This window comes from Leuresthes tenuis, unplaced genomic scaffold (genome assembly GCF_036924035.1).
Source record: "Leuresthes tenuis unplaced genomic scaffold, fLeuTen1.0.hap1 SCAF_9, whole genome shotgun sequence".
NCBI classification, from domain to species: Eukaryota; Metazoa; Chordata; class Actinopteri; order Atheriniformes; family Atherinopsidae; genus Leuresthes; species Leuresthes tenuis.
Genome location: NW_027325363.1, coordinates 5,667,965 through 5,685,225, shown reverse-complemented (window position 1 = coordinate 5,685,225; position 17,261 = coordinate 5,667,965). Strand labels below are relative to the sequence as shown.

The following is a 17,261-nucleotide window of genomic DNA, read 5'->3' as shown; positions in this document are numbered from 1 at the left end:
GACTGTGCTCCTAGGATATGTTAAGAGATCTTTATCAAATTCAAGTGCTGCTGATTGTTTTTTTTTTTCCTCCACAAGTGAAGCGTTCCCTCCTTTCTGGATCACCCTGCAAGTTTACAACACCCTGGGTTGTCTCAGGCTATTCAGGGGCACACAAAAGGCCCTCAGAATCAATTCAACACCTCCATCAAGCCCACCCCAATAAACCCAACCAGTTGTTCACCATCACCCCACATATCCAGAGCAAATACAAACATGAAAGCACACAGCAGCACGCCTTCATATCAATGCTCGCCTACAAGCTCACACGCAGAGAAGCACACACACGGACTTTGGATGATGAGAGGAAAAATGCTGCTGCAACAGGGCTGCAACCGAGGAGCATTAAGCTCAACACCACAGTCGTTTCTTTGCTGCACAGATCTTTCACAATTATCCAGCCTTTCTTCTACAGCCGCTGTCTGCAGCGTGTTTACAAGAAGACTCTAAAAGACCAAAGTTCCTCCACCCGCATGAGTTAACCCTACAGTCTCTTCCATACAAGCTCAATCATGCCTCGAATTTAGACACATGTTGATATAATTGACGCTACAATCCAGCTGGAGCGAAATGATCACATTTAAAATGTATGACCCTAACAAAAATGATGTGGTGTTGCAAAACACTTTTTCATGGTTGTGATAATCTCTGCTGCTTAAACCAGCAGAGATTAAACAATGCACCGTATGCATTAACTGTTCCAGATATTCTGTACTCTATTAATCCAGTGGGAGCCATATCAGCGAATGCCTCAAAGTGATGCAATTCTCTGGGGAGACTTGTTTGTGGTTCCAGCACACGCCTCATTTTCAAATTATCTCCAGCAGAGATCCAGCTGCTCACTCCTCTGGATTTTCCATGAGTGAGTGAAATTGAAATGAAAGCCTTGATTGTTGTTGTGGTTTTGTTTTTTCCATATGAAATCGTCTCTTCTCTGGCCTGCAGCGCCTGTGACACAGATGCTCGGATGACAGGGCTAAAGCCCAGCTGAAGAAACAAAAGCTCAGAATCTGGTGCTCTCACAGGTATCTGACAAAACAAAAATGTTTACACAGCTGAAGTAACTGGCTAATCCCAAACCGCTTGAAAAATAAAGAGGAACTACAAGAGCACTGACGGTTACAATGACATGAGGAACAATGGAAGGTGGACGAGCATGAGCAGCTCCCACCAGCTCTTAAACTCAAGCCCGATGTCCACGGCTGCAGTTACAAATCCACCACAGCAGTCTGTCCAAAGTCACACGTTCACTGGCAAAAATCAGCAATCACAAGCAGGTAGTTGGGCTTTGCTGAAAGTAAGACAATCATTGTCCTGTCTAAGAAAGGAAAACTTTCAAATTTAACATGATGTTAAGCTATAACTTAAATCAATTGAAGATATAACCCCATGTTGTTTTGCAAAGTTAAATCATAAATATTTGTTTGATCTTTTCAGTTCCCAACAAATCTATGTGGATATCAGTTAAGTATCAATCCAGAATAAAACCTTCTGCTTCTTGCCGTCAGTGTATTTGCAGACAAAGAAGGCAGATGATGAATATCCTCACTTTGAATGTGGGGTTCTACAAGAAGTGCCCAACAAAGAAAAAGACCCCGTCCTTCAGCATTGATTCATCCATGGGAAACCTCAGTGTGCTCCTTACAGTCAGGATACACAGCAGACACCATAAATTTCTCAATTTAATCTGGGTGAATGATCAGGGAAAATCCATTGATCTCCCCCATTAATCATCTCAGGAGGGTCTGTAAAGTATCGACCAGCAGGTCTGTGCGGCTCGGGAGGCTGATTGAGGAGGAAATCATTTCACAAGGGACAAGCCTTTTGTACAGAATGCAGCAGCACAGATTTCTGTTGGGGACATAATAACCATTATTTCCCTCCACACAATGCCAGCCAATGCTGCCTCAAAATGGCCGAGTTTTTTTTTTTTTTATTGCAAAGGCAGGCAAAGACATTCCCTGATAAGTACTTACTTTGCACAGCACAGAGCGGTGCCAGGAGGAGACGTCTCATTAAAAATGTTTTGTCGTGGTTAAGCTGATACACTTGGGTTTACCTTCTGGGGGGTGAGGCTGTGGGGCTTCTTTGGTCTGAAAATGGGTGCATTGTTATCCTATGACACACATGTGTGACACCGCAGGCATCAGAGTCCAGGAACAATAACTCTTAAGCCAGCAAGAAAATAGGCCATCGGGCAGGTTAATGTCTGACTGGGAGTGTTTTAGGATTTGGAAACCAAGAAACCAGCTGTTGAATGCTATTTCAGTAGTTCTAAATGTATTATGGACTACAAGCTAATTAAAATGAGACCCACTGCTGAGCAGAGACTGTCTGGTGTAAAAGGAGGCCATCCTGTTGAGACAGGAAAAGCCACAACTTGAGTGCGTAAATGAAGGATTTCCTTTTCTAAATGGTGTCCAGCAGGTTGCACACAGCTCTGATCCATTGCAGAGGTCCAGTGTGTCCCCAAAGGCCTAACTAAGCGCCAGTTGTCTTTCCTCTGATCTCTGCAGCAAACCCTGCTATAATTCAAGCTTACAGGACACTCTGGCCCCGTACTGTAAAAACTCACCAACAAACTGCAATCACAGCTCAAGCATGAGGTGTACAATGACCTGGAAGCAAGCTGATTAATATTTAACCAGATCTAATATATCTGATTATATTTTATGCGTTTAAAGCTGCGTGGAAGCAATTATACCCTGCAAACACTAAGTGAAATGATCAGTTCCGCTTTTTAGTGGGAATCTTGGCTGCAGACTGATCAATACATTTCACATGAGGCGACAGAAATCATTCGTTAGGAAATCAGAGCTGAGTCGAGAGTGCCTCATGGGAAGAGAAGACAAATAATGAGGTCGAAAACATTTGCCTTTCCATCAGAAGCCACTCTGATGATGAGAGTTAAGGTGAGAATGACCTGCCACACAATAAATCTGAAACATTTCATAACGCCTACCTCAATATAGCCGGCCAACGCTGGAACCACAATCCCCAAAACGAGGACAGATACCGCTGGGACTGAACCCATCTTCCAGGAGCTCCGGATCTGCTGCTGTAAATAACTTATATCCTCTCTGCTATATGCGCGAGCTGACGTCCAGGAGAATGAGGAGCAAACCAAGTCCGGGCAAGAACTTCAGAGTCGATCACGGAGAGCTGCGGCGCTTGTTTGGTTCACAGAGCTCGACAGAAAACGTTGGAAGGGACTGAGAGTCGGGCTCCTCTGGAAATGTGGACTGTGGCGCGGCTGCTCTGCCTCAGCTGCCTCCTCCCTCCTCTGCCTCATCTGATCCCACCCGCAGCAGAGCGCCGCCAGGCGTCCGTCCACAAACACACCGGTGCAGGGGATATTTACACATGCAACACTGAACTCAACAGCTGATGAGCACCTGGAAGACAACGCATTTGTGATTTCTTCTCTTTTGTCTCAGCACGTGATTCTGCTCCACCATATTCACCTGCAACAGGCAGTTTAGGGAGCAGCTCTGTTGATGTATGTTCGTGGGGTTGTAGTTAATGTTTTGCTAAGATTCTTGTTTATTATTTGCCTTTTATTTTTTTGGTGTCATTGCTTTGCTTTCTGTTCTTTCCTCTGGTTTATTCATCATTAGCGCCTCTGGTTTGTCTCCTCTGTGTTTAGGTTCAGTTTCTGTTTGAGCTGTAGGGCCCTTTTCTTTCTGTACTCTGGTGTAGTTTCAGTCTTCTGTGTTTGATTCTTCTATAGTCTTGTTTGAGGCAGAAGGTTTGTATTCTGTTTGTGTCCTGTGTAGTTTCTAGCTTTCTTTAGTTTAGTGTCGTCATACTCTTCTTATTTTCTGATTCATCTCAGCCTTTGGTTTAGTGTAGTTTCTGCAGTGTAGTGTTTAGTCCTATTTACTTGTCTTCCACCCCTAGATATCCCTTCCCCGGTTGTCTTGGCATCTCCATGCATACCTGTTTACTGTTAGCCCCTAACCTCCCAGTATTTATAGCTCTCTGGTCCTCAGTCATTTGCTAGTTTGCTGTTGTTGCTACCCCCATGGTTATGCAGTCTGGTGACTTCCTTGAGTCCTTAGTTTGTTTTTAGCTGTTTAGAGTTTCTTGTAATATCTCATCATTCCATATTTGTTTATGTTGTTTGATTGTTAATCAATGCATCTATCTGTCTGATAGTCTACTTGTGCTCTGTGACATGACCCTTTTTTTTGTGAAAGGGTTTTAACGTGCATGGTGATATTAATCATAATAACACAACAGTGGCAGAAGCAGACTAATCCTTTACTTAAAACAAAACTGCCAACATAACAGAGAAATACTTCTCCACTGTTAAAAAATCCTTCACAGATTTACCAGCAAATGTCCCAAAATCATTGACGTTCCTATTTTTGATAACCCTAAAAAGCAATAATGATAAGAATCTTTATGCTTTTAATCTAAAAACATGTTGAGATGGCACTTCTTGGTAAAAGTATCAAAATTTGAAAGAGTAATATAATAACATTTATTCCCTTTTAGTTTACTCCCATACGTACCTCAGTCAAGTGGGAGACATATTCAAGCTCAAGACATTACATCAAGTTGATCACTGAAGTGTGAATGCCAGGCTTATATTAGTAACTGTGTAGTGTAACTTTGTGGTATAGCTTCCATTAGTTGGGTAAAACACCTGAATGTGGCTTCTGTTAACAAAACTGCTCGGTGGACATGTTTTAAAGTCTGTGTGCAGAAACTAACAGGAAGCTCATCTGATTATTAATTTTACTCTTTTTACCAATGATAGAAAAAGTGTTTGTACTTCCGACTGCTGAAGCGATAAAGATTACACTGTCTTTGTTCAACTAGTTACATAAATATGGTCATTATATGAACTCCCTCACAATGAATTAAACTCAATTAAACTTCTGTGATTTGATTTTTGTCTTGCTGGAGTGTCTCGTGTAATTATCTCTGATTACGCATTAAAAGGAAGACTTCATGTTAATTTGATCTTTGCTTCAGGCAGCACACTCAGAGTATTTATTAATTTTGAAACATTAGTCATTCGATGTTGTTAAAACTAGCTGAAACTCATCTTTGGATGTGGAAGTTTTCCCAACAGATACCTCCAGATTACCTGATTACTTTGCTTTAGATTTCTCTAGAAACAAATTCTTGTTTTTATTTAGATTTTTAGTTTATTTTTAGCCAATATGAAACCAGCCGATTGGAAAGAGTTCTTTCCCCCTGTCTCTGCTGATGAGGGCGGGGGCTTCTAACGGTTCTGAAATCATGACTTATCGCTACAGGTGATCAGACCTTTGCTGTTCGGGCTCCCATCTTTGGAGCTCAGTGTCCTCTTTTAACTCCATTCTCAAAATTCACTTCACTACAAATTGACCTTCTCTCGCTTTGATTATCTGCACCACCTGTAAGATATTTTGTAATATCATTTTGTAAAGTTTTCTCTTAATAAAATTCTTATTATTATTTTTATCCCCTACCATAAGTCACGGCAGAGATGGTATCTAAATGTCTACCGGGTGTTGTGGTGATATTGTGCTTGGAATTCTGCCCAAAGTGTCTCATTAGATCAGATAATCGTTTTCCTCAAGCTTTGGTGCGCCATTAAATTACAGCTTCTAAAACTCTAAGTAGTTGTTGCATCATGCGTTTTACACAGCTTCCTCCAGCTGCTCCATCATAAAGGCTGATGATGGAGGGCTGTTAAGTTGGACGTCCTTTTGTTATTCCAAAGCTCTTTTATGGTGAGCACTGAGGTGTTTGTTACATCAATGACCAAAGACTTCTCAGTCTGGCAACTTTACCCTCAAAGCTTTCAATCTGCTTTCATAATTTTACCTCACAATTTGTCATTGGGAGTTATTGGACCTCACACATGCGCAAGTGCGGGTTAAAACTCTGTATAACAAACCCAGTTTAAATGTATTTACAAAGTTGGATAGAATCACATCTATTTTTTGTTATTGTTGATTATTTAGAGTTGAATGGAAAGAAAAAAATTGGATTTCTACTGTTTGAAATCAAATTTACAAGACACACAAAATCAATAGCAATACTTAGCATTGAATGCTGAGTTGATTGATTCCGCACATATGAAAGTTATTTATTCAGTTGATTTTAGAGCTATTTCTTTTATTTTTTTCAATCTGTATCTGTCCTGGGCAGCACGGTGGTGTGGGGGCTCGCACCATTGCCTCACAGGAAGAGGGTTCCTGGTTTGAATTCTGCCTGGGGTCCATCTGTGTGGAGTCTGCATGTTATCCCCATGTATGTGTGAGCTGTCTTCCTCTCACCTTCCAAAAAACATGCATGTGAAGTTAACTGATGATCTAAATTGACCCTATGAGGGAGTGTGAGGGCATGGTTTCTGTGAGGCTCTGTGAGGTACATCCTTTTCAAGGTGTACATCCCTAATGGCGGCTGGCATAGATTCCAGCCCACCCGTGATCAAGGATTGGATCGAGCTGGTAAAAAATGGATGGATGCATGTGTACAGTAGAGGTAAAAAAAAAAAGAAAAGAAAAGAAAAGAAAGCAGAGCTGTCTACTTAAAACATGATTGTTTGGCTCCCTTTAGTGGTCACAGTGAAAAACAGGAACTCAACTTCTCAAAGGTCATCAATGATTTCCAGCTTTTTCATTATCATTGGTCAAATACTGAACAAACCTAAGCAGACGGAAAAAACCCCACCTTTATTTGAAAACTATTAATTTCTTTATTACTTTTACTCACGAGTAGATTAAAACATATGCATTTTCTATTTTTTACAACATAACATTTATTGTTTATTTATTTAAAAACATAATTACATAGAATATAATAACATTGTGATTGTTGCATCTGTTCAGTGACTTATTTTGTAAATATTCACCGGAAGTCTGAGTAAAGCGTCAACTGATTATGATTGATTTACAAATTGTAGGTCAAATCTACGTCCTTACTAAAAAATACACATTTTCTTTATATGTAGAAACAAGACAAAATGTTCAGTATATGGTAGAAGAATGGTAAAATACCATCGGACAGTCGAGGGAGTTTTAGCTTAGAAAAGGACACGTTTCTATGGACAACAGGTTGTATTCAATTGGACGACCTCAGAGTCTCATTTTTCTGATTGGCTGTAAATGTGGCAACTGAATTGGAAAATAAGCATTTGTAGAAGATTAGGCAGCAAAATTGTCGTGTATATCGCATTAAAATATTACGTTACATAAATAGACTGAGTAAGTAAACCGTTACGCTAAAACATTTTTAAAATAGAATACGTTGCTTTTGCGCCAAAGTGAATAATCACCAATCAGAGCCGACGCTCCTGCGTGTTACTAGGCAGATTATGTTAATATATGCAATGCAGCCATCTCTGCAGCTACCATTCTGAGGTAAGAACAACTTGTACGTTTTCTACAAAATTTAAGAATACCAGGGTTTGAAAAGCTAGTAGTACTGTTTCTTAACTGTCCTCTGGTCATTCTGTTAGTGTAATTTAAATGTATGGGTTGTTTTGGCGCATATATGTCGGTAGAAAATATATTTATTTTTTGTAGGTCTCTTTGGATGTAGCCGTTGTTGTTAGTCCCACCCAAAATGGAGCCCGTTCTTCCTTGTTCACAGTAAACTTGAAGGGCTGGGCTCAACTAGAAATGGGGGACGGGTGGGTCTATCCAAATAATTCGGATATTTAGCGCTTCATTATCAGTACTGCTAAAAATGTCAAAATGTGGCTCGTCTTCTGCGATGTGACAAGTTGAGTTAGCCTCAACGCGCGGCCTTACGGTGGGACTACACGGCCGTATTGCTAATGTTGCGGTGCAGTAAATGCCCGGGTTTCTACAGCGCTCGTTTTTGTGGTATGGTCCGGTTGGGACTGAGAACCTGCGGGGTTAAAATAGGGGGGGAAAGATTTTCTTATTGATTATACCAACTAGGATTTCGGAATGAGTGTACAGAATCGTGATTCTTCGTCTTGGCTTTTGTGCCGGCGTGCGGTTCTGTTTAGGCGTCATTCTCCAGGCGGCCTCGTGAGCGTACCGGCTTTTGCCCCGTACCCCCGCTGAGAGTCCCGTGTGACCGCTCTGTGCACGAAGTGACATGCTGGTTTATTTTGGCGTGCGTGTCCTGTCAGCCGAGCGAAACTCTACAGTTTAATGCATAAATCTCAGTTTCAGATGTGCTGCTCAGCTCAGAGATGTCTGCCGCAGTGCCTCATTGTTGCCACACAAGCCCAGTAATAAACTATGACATTGATTAAAGAGTGATAGTAGAGGCATCCATTCATATATTTTCTTTATATACACACCTCTACTGGAAAGTGTTTACGTCAATCCATTAGTTGCATCTTTAATTTGTGTGAGGTATTATTACCGTCATTATAACTCATGTTATTATAATGAAAATTACTTACATGATCTTATCTCTGTGCCTTTCAGGCATCCTTAGCTGTCTCAGGAGAGGATTGAAGTGGCTGGGGGCAGACTTGGTGCCCTGCTGTCATGGAGACGAAGCAGGAACCATCCACGGTGTGGAGTCAGACTGTTAACAATGATTCAAGCAACGGCACACAGGTATACATTCCTGATTGAACTGTCTTTGAACGGTTAGATTGGAAGTGATCATTTAGGCTAAACTTGACTGGAAAATTGCTTTTTCCATTGACCATTTTTGCTGCTAAGTAAAGTGAGTTTGCACAGACGTTTCAGTGAATACTAAAGAGTTGTACCTCCTAATAGCGATTAGTTACCTACTAAAAGTGGGATAGGATGTAATGATGCTGTACTTGGTTCACAGTCTTTGTGTTATGTATGCTCATGTTTTAGGTGCATTTTGAAGGCAGCGCTGTGGCCCAGATAGTGTACAGTGGTGATCAGGTGGACAGGGGAGAGCAGCAGGTGGTTTACACAGCAGACGGAAACTCCTATACTTCAGTCGAGTCCGCAGAGCACACGCTAGTCTACATACACCCTGCAGATGGCACTCAGGTAAAGGTCTGGTATAGAGGGTTTTTAAACATTCAGAATCCATTCATCACCAGAACAACATGCTCTGATGTGCAGGTGGAGTTTGAGGTTTAAAACTAGCATTCTGCTTACATGAGCTTGAATTACTTATTGGACTTTTGTAAATGTTCTTTCAGACTGTATTTGCTGATCAGCCACAGGTGGCTTACATTCAGCAGGATGGCACAACTCAGCAGGTAGGTTTAACAGGCATCTCCAGGCTCACTGTATGCCACATTGTTTTTATATAACCAACAAAACATACTGAATCTCACCTGTAGGTCACAGTTCTGCTGCCTGGTGGACAAAACGTGAATGCTGCCAATCTGCATGTTCTCAGTAATGTAGCAGACGCCCCACAAGCCCTCCTGGAGCCAGTTTCTCAGGTGAGGACACACTGTTTTTGTGTGATATCCTCAAAAAAAGTCTATGTTTTCTCTCAGTATATATTTTAGTTTCCTGTACAAATACAAGAGGTTTAGAATTTGTCGTTGTTGTTCTCAAAAACATAAACTGAACAATGACTGTAAAAATCCCCACATACAGGAGCAGCTGTCTGTGTCCAACTCGCTCACAGCCATGGCTGACATCGCAGACCCTCCCACCAGCCCGCTCGGGGCCACAGACTCCACAGACGACTCTGACGAAGATGAGGATGAAGACTCGGAGATGGATGACTGGGAGCTGCGGCAGCCTCAGTCATTCAACCCTCACAACCTCTGTGAGTGAAGTCCGGTGCTGTCGGGCAACCGAACATGTTGAGCTGAGTTACCAAACATGTTGAGCTGAGTTACCGAACATGTTGAGCTGAGTTACCGAACATGTTGAGCTGAGTTACCGAACATGTTGAGCTGAGTTACCGAACGTGTTGAGCTGAGTTACCGAACGTGTTGAGCTGAGTTACCGAACGTGTTGAGCTGAGTTTTATATCCTGTGCTTGCGTAAAGATCCAATCAAAAGTGGCACATATGTCATGTTTTTATGGTCAAAGAAACAGTTCCTCACAAACAATGTAAAGTAAAATTCTGCAGAAGTAATTATTTTAGCAGACTTCAATCATTTGGATGAATTTAACAAAAATATCTTGTTTCCACTATTTATGTCTACACATGTTATGTAACCATCTTAACAGCTCGATAACTGATTGCATTTGTCTCAGGGTGCGAGGAGTGTAACAACGCCAACCCCTCGGTCTGTCTGACACACGGTCCTCTGCATCCCATCCCCAACCGGCCGGTGATGTCGAAGGCGAGGGCCAGCCTGCCTTTAGTCCTCTACATCGACCGCTTCCTAGGTGGGGTGTTCTCCAAGAGACGCATCCCAAAGCGCACACAGTTTGGTCCTGTGGAGGGGCCACTGGTTCCACAGAGTGAACTGCAGGACCACTACATTCACTTGAAAGTAAGTCATCACTGTGTACGGCGATGTGTGCTCAGCTTGGTAAACAATGCTTCCATCATTTTGCATCTTTTTGTAAAAACAGCAAATCTCAAGTGGATGTTGAGACAATCAAAAGACGGCTAAACACGTCAGAAATTGTGAATCAGATTCAGCCCATTAAGACAACGTGTCAACTCACGATCACTTAAATCATTTCCGGAGTGCCACCCTGCTCTCATAAAATCCTGATTTATTTTTTTAACCAAAGCATCAGCTCAATAAAGTAATTATTTGAACAGCTTAAAGAGCGTCTGTGCATTTAAGGTGGCTATACTTGCCTGTACTGTGATTTTCCTCCAGAGATAGGAAGAAGCAGCAGAATATCCTGGAATATTTTCTCACACAGTCCACAGCGTTGTGGTGTCGGACATGCTTTGGTTTAGAACTCCATTCTGCTTCCTTGCATGTATATTGGGACAAGGACAGCGGTCCAACTGAATGGCCAGGTAACCATAGCTGGAAATAACTGTTCATGTAACTGTGCCATTTGTCTTAGGTGTGCATGCTGGATGCAGAGAAGGACGGAGAGAAGTCTAATGACATGTGGTTGGACCTTTCTGATGAAGACAGCTGTAACTGGATGATGTTTGTGAGACCTGCTCAGAATCACCTGGAGCAGAACTTAGTTGCCTATCAGTACGGCTCAGAAATATTTTACACAACCATCAAGAACATCCAACCGAAGCAAGAGCTAAAGGTCAGTGAGCGTTATATTAAATTGTCTTGTGTCTGCTTCTTAAAGTGGTACCTTCCAGTCAAACTGGAGCCAACAAAGTCTAAAATGTAGATATTTTTTTGCAGGTATGGTATGCGGCCTCATATGCTGAGTTTGTAAATCAAAAGATCCACGATGTTACAGAAGAGGAGAGGAAAGGTGAGCACTTCATGATTACTTTGTCTGGTAACAACACTGTCTCAGCCTCTCACTACAAACTATATGTGGTGTTAAGTCGCTGTGGTTCTCACTTTCTCTTGTTTTTTGGGCAGTGCTTCGGGAACAAGAGAAGAACTGGCCTTGTTATGAGTGTAACCGCCGCTTTGTGAGCTCAGAGCAACTGCAGCAACATCTCAACATGCACGATGACAAGTTAAGCTCTGTTACAAGGTTGAAACATTTTTCACCACCTAAGTTCATGTTATATGTTTTTATTTCCACCACATTCATGTGATCCGCTTGTTGTCTTTCTGCTCCCAGATCCAGGGGCCGGGGCCGAGGAAGGGGCCGGAAGAGATTTGGGACAGGAAGAAGACCTGGACGGCCACCTAAATTTATACGTTTAGATCCACCAATTGATGCCAGTGGGGACAAGACAACAGTTAGGGAACATTAATTTATGCTGTATTGGCTGAAGGATTAGTTCAATGACATTATGGAAAAAAAAAAAAGTTTAATTTTCCAATGATCTTTTTTATTTAGGAAATGCTGGAATTGACAGAGAAGCCGCTTGAGGAACGGATGGAAGGAGTTCAGAACGGGCTGAAAGAGGTGGAGCTGGAGACGGATGGGGAGGCTGGGACTGAGGCTGAGGGTCAGCTCGAACCTCCTGCTGGGGAACCAGTCCCAGAGTCCATAATGCCACCCTCCAATACAGACCTTTCTGTTTCATTAAAGGACGACCCAGCACAGAGCAGCCAATCAGATGCCCATCTCACATCGCAGGAAATGCGTCGTGCAAAGAGAATACGGGTAAGACTGGAGACTTTGTGCTTTTCTCCTGAAGAGAGACTGTATTTGGTGTCATTGTGCTTTACAACAGTGTGTCTCTCTTCTTCAATGCGTGCTCACCTCACAGATGGATGTACAGGTAGGAACAACCAAGAGGATGTTCGGAAGGCAGAGAGTTTAATGATTTCTTTTGTACTGTGGAAATGTTCATGTGTGAAATGGATCCTCTGACACACTATATTGCATCTATTGATTTTTTTTTTTTCCATGTGTCTCTTCAGATAAGTTGTCATAAAACATATTGTGGGTTTCTCTTAGTGAATCTCTCTCTATCTTCCCTTTCAGAATGCAGCGCTGCAGCACCTTTTCATCAGGAAAAGTTTCCGTCCTTTTAAATGCACCCACTGTGGCAAGGCCTTCCGAGAAAAAGACAAGCTGGATCAGCACCTGCGCGTCCACGGTCGAGACGCCTACGCCTTTTCCTGCCACATTTGCAGCAAAAGCTTTGTGAGTGACTCGGCCCTGGAGGAGCATCTTCTGGTGCACACAGAGAACCGCTCCTACTCTTGTCTCTTATGTCCAGAAACATTCGAAAGGCTAGAACTGCTGAAAGACCACGTCGAGGTGCATTCTGTGGACGGCTGCTTTACTTGTCCCTCCTGCAAGAAGACGTTTAGTGACTTTATCCAGGTTAGTGGTTACTGTGCTAACAACTGCTGTAGTGACCAGCTTGTGTGTGAATGACAGCCTCCTTTGCAGGTTGCAGAGCTGAAGCACAGCAGAGAGGGAGAGGGGAGGAACCTGGAAGTTGTATTGATTTAAATTTTCAAGCTAAGTCCAACTTCTGGTCAAGGTTACCAGGTTCTGCCTTGAAGATACGTTGATGAAAAGAGCAGCTGAAGTGTACACGACTAAGTCCAGGAAGCTTGATGTTCTTGTGACCACATCTTTGAGTCATTTTAGGAAATATGTTCAAATATAAATGTTCTCGTCCTTAGGTGAAGAAACATATTCGCTGCTTTCATTCAGAGAAGATCTTTCAGTGTCCAGACTGTGAAAAGGCCTTCTGTCGACCAGACAAGCTGCGTTTACACATGTTGCGCCACTCAGACCGTAAGGACTTTCTGTGCTCTACATGTGGCAAACAATTCAAGGTGAGATGAATTGGGATAACAGGCATTGTGTTACTTAACAGGGTTGTGAATTCTCATGTGACTTTTATTCTCCTTTGCAATTCAGAGGAAAGATAAGCTGCGGGAGCATATGCAGCGCATGCACAATCCAGATAGAGAAGCCAAGAAGGCTGACCGTATCCATCGATCCAAAGCCCTCAAAATGAAGGTCCCCACCACCGACTTTGAGAGCTTTGTGTTCAAATGCAGAGCATGCATGATGGGATTTCGGCGCAGGGGAATGCTGGTGAGCTTCAGCTCTCATATCTTTATTGGATATTGAATTCCAGGAGACTTAGCTCTGTTTTTCTGGTTGCAGGTTAATCATTTGTCCAAGCGTCATCCAGAGATGCGTATTGATGACGTGCCTGAGCTAACGCTGCCAATCATCAAACCCAACAGAGATTACTTCTGCCAATATTGTGACAAGGTTTGTGTTTTTCTTTTTCCTTCTTCTGTCCTCTGAGTTTGAATGAGACACCTGCTACAGTGTCGGTGTGAAAATTCATGCCTCGCATTGATCCTCTGCTTCTTTTCAAACTGCAGACAATATGTTTCTTTAACTAATTTATGTTTCTGCAGGTGTACAAGAGTGCTAGTAAAAGAAAAGCTCACATACTGAAAAACCATCCCGGGGCAGAATTGCCTCCCAGCATCCGGAAGTTGCGTCCAGCTGCTCCTGGCGAGCCTGACCCCATGTTGAGTACGCACACCCAGCTTACTGGTACCATCGCAACAGCACCGGTCTGCTGCCCTCACTGTGCCAAACAGTACAGCAGCAAGGTTAGTGGAACTTTATTAAAACAAGGTATCTCCTCATTCAGATCAATTGGTTTTGTGGTAATAATTTGCATGAAAAAGACTGTTCTCACTGTGTTCCTGTTTCTCAGACCAAGATGGTGCAGCACATCAGAAAAAAACATCCAGAGTTCGCCCAGCTGGCCAACACCATCCAGGCTCCTCTGACCACAGCTGTAATCAGTAGTGCTCCTGCAGTCATCAGTGCAGACGGTACCACTGCCGAGGCTGTAGTGGTAAGAACACATGCCTAAAAATGATCAGAATATTCTTTAAAAGATGAAAAACGCATTGACGTCGAATCAGAAAGACAAAGAAGTGTCTCACAGTGGACTAAAAGGATACTAGATGCACATTTGTCGTAGAAACGAGCATATACACCCTTTTGGAAGGTCCTCTAATGTGCAACAAATATTATATGTCTCTCTGTATGATATTAACTGTGTGATGTATTTATTTGATTTTTCCCCACAGACCACAGACCTACTGACCCAGGCTATGACAGAACTTTCTCAAACTCTGACCTCAGACTACCGAACAGCACAGGGAGACTACCAGAGAATCCAGTATATCCCCGTCTCTCAGGCAGGAGGCAGCCTGTCCCAGCCGCAACACATTCAGCTCCAGGTGGTCCAGGTAGCTCCGGTAAGCTCCTCAGAGAGCAGAGTATCTGCTAAAAGTATCTTAACTCAAAAGTGTTTGAGTTAGTATGAGACTTTTTAGCAGGTGAAATGCATCTAATTTCTTGGTGTACTTTTAAAACTTCAAGTTATAAAGTCTATTTCAATGTCTATTTCCCAGGCTTCCTCCCCACATTCCCAGGCCCCGACAGTAGATGTGAGCCAGCTCCATGACCCTCATGGTTACAGTCAGCACTCCATCCAGGTACAACACATCCAGGTCTCTGAGTCCTCAGGCAGCGGACAAGGTGCCACACAGGTAAACCCAGAGGCCATTGGTTAGTTTTTAAACTTTATAGGAGGTGAAGAGAACTTAAAAAGCATCCTCTCTCCCTCTTTCAGGGTACCAGTCAACCTCTTAGCCCCAGCTCTCAGCAGCCCAGTCAGGAGCTGAGCCCTGCTCAGCTGACCCCCGTCACTTTAGCCCAGAGTCACACCCTCCAAGCAAACAGCACCCAGCAGCAGGGCGCTGTGCAGCACGCTTACATACCTGGAAACTGGAACTACCGTGGCTACCGTGAGTCCTACATCACTCTCATATCTAGTCAGGCTGTGTGCCTTTTGATGGTTCTGTGCTGTATGATTAGAGGACAGGATCATATATCACCTTCTTACTGTTCCAGCATCTGAGATCCAAATGATGGCTCTACCTCATGCTCAGTATGTGATAGCTGAAGCTAGCACCCCTGTATCTGGAGTCAACAGTAACCAGGTGAAAACGGTGAGTGGAAGCTGAGTGAAGTGAATATTTGTTAGGTGAAAATAACTAATGTTTTGGGGGGGTTCGGGGCTCTCTGTGTCCCTGTAGATTCATGCAGAGTGAGAACAATGTAGATGTTAGGTTTTGAAAGTAGCAGTGATACAGTGTAGCTGGACTTGAGACAATATAATCATATATATTTCAGACAGTAATTTAGTTGTTTTTTTGTTATCCACATAAAAATACATATCTCCTGTAGCTTAGTACAAGGTATAAAACCATCATTTAGGTGTTCAGCACATCGAACTGTGAACAACTGTGCCATCATGTAAGCCTGCACATTTCGTCTGTTGTCAGTTTTCTTTTTTTTTATGTACCCAAAAAAAGTTCCCTGTGAAATCCTGCAGTTGATGCATGGAAATGGCCTAAAACTTGAGATCTGCATCTAATGTATAGTGTAGTGTTCCTGTTAGAGCAAATACATGCCAAATGGAAGAATCCATAAACTAGTTAAAGGCGTGTTACAATCCAGAAACATGCATTTATCAGTAAAGGGTGATAGCAGTTTTTACCTCCATTTTGAAAGCTTTGTGTACCATTTAAAAATAGTGCTGCATGTCATGCGTGTGGGCATTCTGTGGCACATTTTAGCAACGTGGTAAGCAGCTGTAGCATGCTGAGACACTTTTTCCCTTGGGGACAGTTGCTTTATTGGGGCTTCTCTGTATCACATCAGTAAACTTTCATCTTATTGATAACAGAGCCTGATCGAGCCATTGTGAGACATAGTTTTGAAATGTTTTAATAATACAGTTGTTTATCTGTGCACACTATTTTAGAGACCTGTCCTCATCATTGCCAGGTTTACATTGTAGTAAAACAGACTAAGAGAGACAAGAACGTTTTGTAACTTGAAACACTGTCATCCCTGCAGACGCACTACGTTATCTCAGAGGGTCAGAGTGAGCTGGAGACGAAACAGACCCCTCCCCAGAGCACAACCCAGGCCCAGACTGAACATCTTGAACAAACCACGAATCAGCAAGCCACCACACAGTACATCATCACCACAACCACCAATGGCAGCGGCACCAGTGAAGTTCACATCACAAAACCATGAACTGTTCAGTGATGAGCTTTGCAAGTCCAGCGGAGACCTACAGACTGATCATGCACGCCGCCCCCCCCCCTCCCCCGGCAGCTTGTACGCACATGAATGAGTACACCATCAAATCCATAAGGGTATAGATTTGTGTGCTTTCAGAGATGAAATGAATCAGCACAGTTTTATGTGTCTGAATATTGAGCTGTTGCTTTGCAGGTTACCAGAACTTTGTGAGAAAAATAAAATCAGTCGACAGAAAAATGTGAAGTTTTTATTCTGAGCAGAATTATATAAATAATAAAAAACTGAACTGAACACTAGTTTTTGAATACATGCACTGGAGACTAGAACTAGAGAATAGAATTTTTTAAAACACTTTCCTTAAAATTGCTTATTGATGTAGTAATGATGGAAAGCTGAGTCCTTCTACAGCTTCGAATGCCAGTTTGGCATATTTGTTATGTCACATTTAAGTATTGTATTTGTAAATTACTTGAAAATGTGGAGAAATACAGCATAAAATGTCAAAAACGGGTCATGATCTTGTCTATTGCACATCATCTGTTGTATGTTACGGTACATTGTTGCTGATATGTGATGTTGTTTTCCTCCATCAGTTAATGTGCATTCATTTATAAGTTAGATTCTCATGAGTTCATAAAATTCAGCGTGAGCTATTTTAA

The 17,261-nt window shown here is 42.5% G+C and overlaps 2 protein-coding genes across 9 annotated transcripts in view; one reads left to right on the top strand and one right to left on the bottom strand.

Moving 5' to 3' along the window:
- Positions 1–3,307, bottom strand: part of aplp2 (amyloid beta (A4) precursor-like protein 2) — a 54,924-nt gene extending 51,617 nt beyond the window's left edge. For 2 of the 5 annotated variants that reach the window (XM_072392002.1, XM_072392004.1), the window contains exon 1: positions 3,002–3,307. In XM_072392002.1, the coding sequence (XP_072248103.1) occupies positions 3,002–3,073 (72 nt within the window). In that variant the 5' untranslated portion in view covers positions 3,074–3,307. The remainder of the gene's footprint in view (positions 1–3,001) is intronic. The other 3 variants (XM_072392000.1, XM_072392003.1, XM_072392001.1) reach the window with 2 other exon arrangements.
- A 4,049-nt stretch (positions 3,308–7,356) lies between these two features.
- On the top strand, positions 7,357–17,261 carry prdm10 (PR domain containing 10). Of its 4 annotated transcripts, none has more exons than XM_072391999.1 (23): positions 7,357–7,403; positions 8,451–8,585; positions 8,838–8,999; positions 9,155–9,214; positions 9,299–9,403; positions 9,564–9,738; positions 10,177–10,418; positions 10,954–11,154; positions 11,259–11,331; positions 11,445–11,544; positions 11,653–11,773; positions 11,875–12,144; positions 12,469–12,813; positions 13,122–13,277; positions 13,363–13,542; positions 13,615–13,725; positions 13,878–14,078; positions 14,186–14,329; positions 14,568–14,738; positions 14,895–15,032; positions 15,116–15,290; positions 15,397–15,494; positions 16,408–17,261. In XM_072391999.1, the coding sequence occupies exons 2-23, from the start codon at positions 8,514–8,516 to the stop codon at positions 16,591–16,593; spliced, it is 3,486 nt and encodes a 1,161-aa protein (XP_072248100.1). In that variant the 5' UTR covers positions 7,357–7,403; positions 8,451–8,513; the 3' UTR covers positions 16,594–17,261. The 4 variants fall into 4 exon arrangements, with proteins under 4 accessions (XP_072248100.1, XP_072248097.1, XP_072248098.1 ...); XM_072391996.1 differs by having other exon boundaries at positions 11,445–11,562; XM_072391997.1 differs by having other exon boundaries at positions 7,395–7,416; positions 11,445–11,562.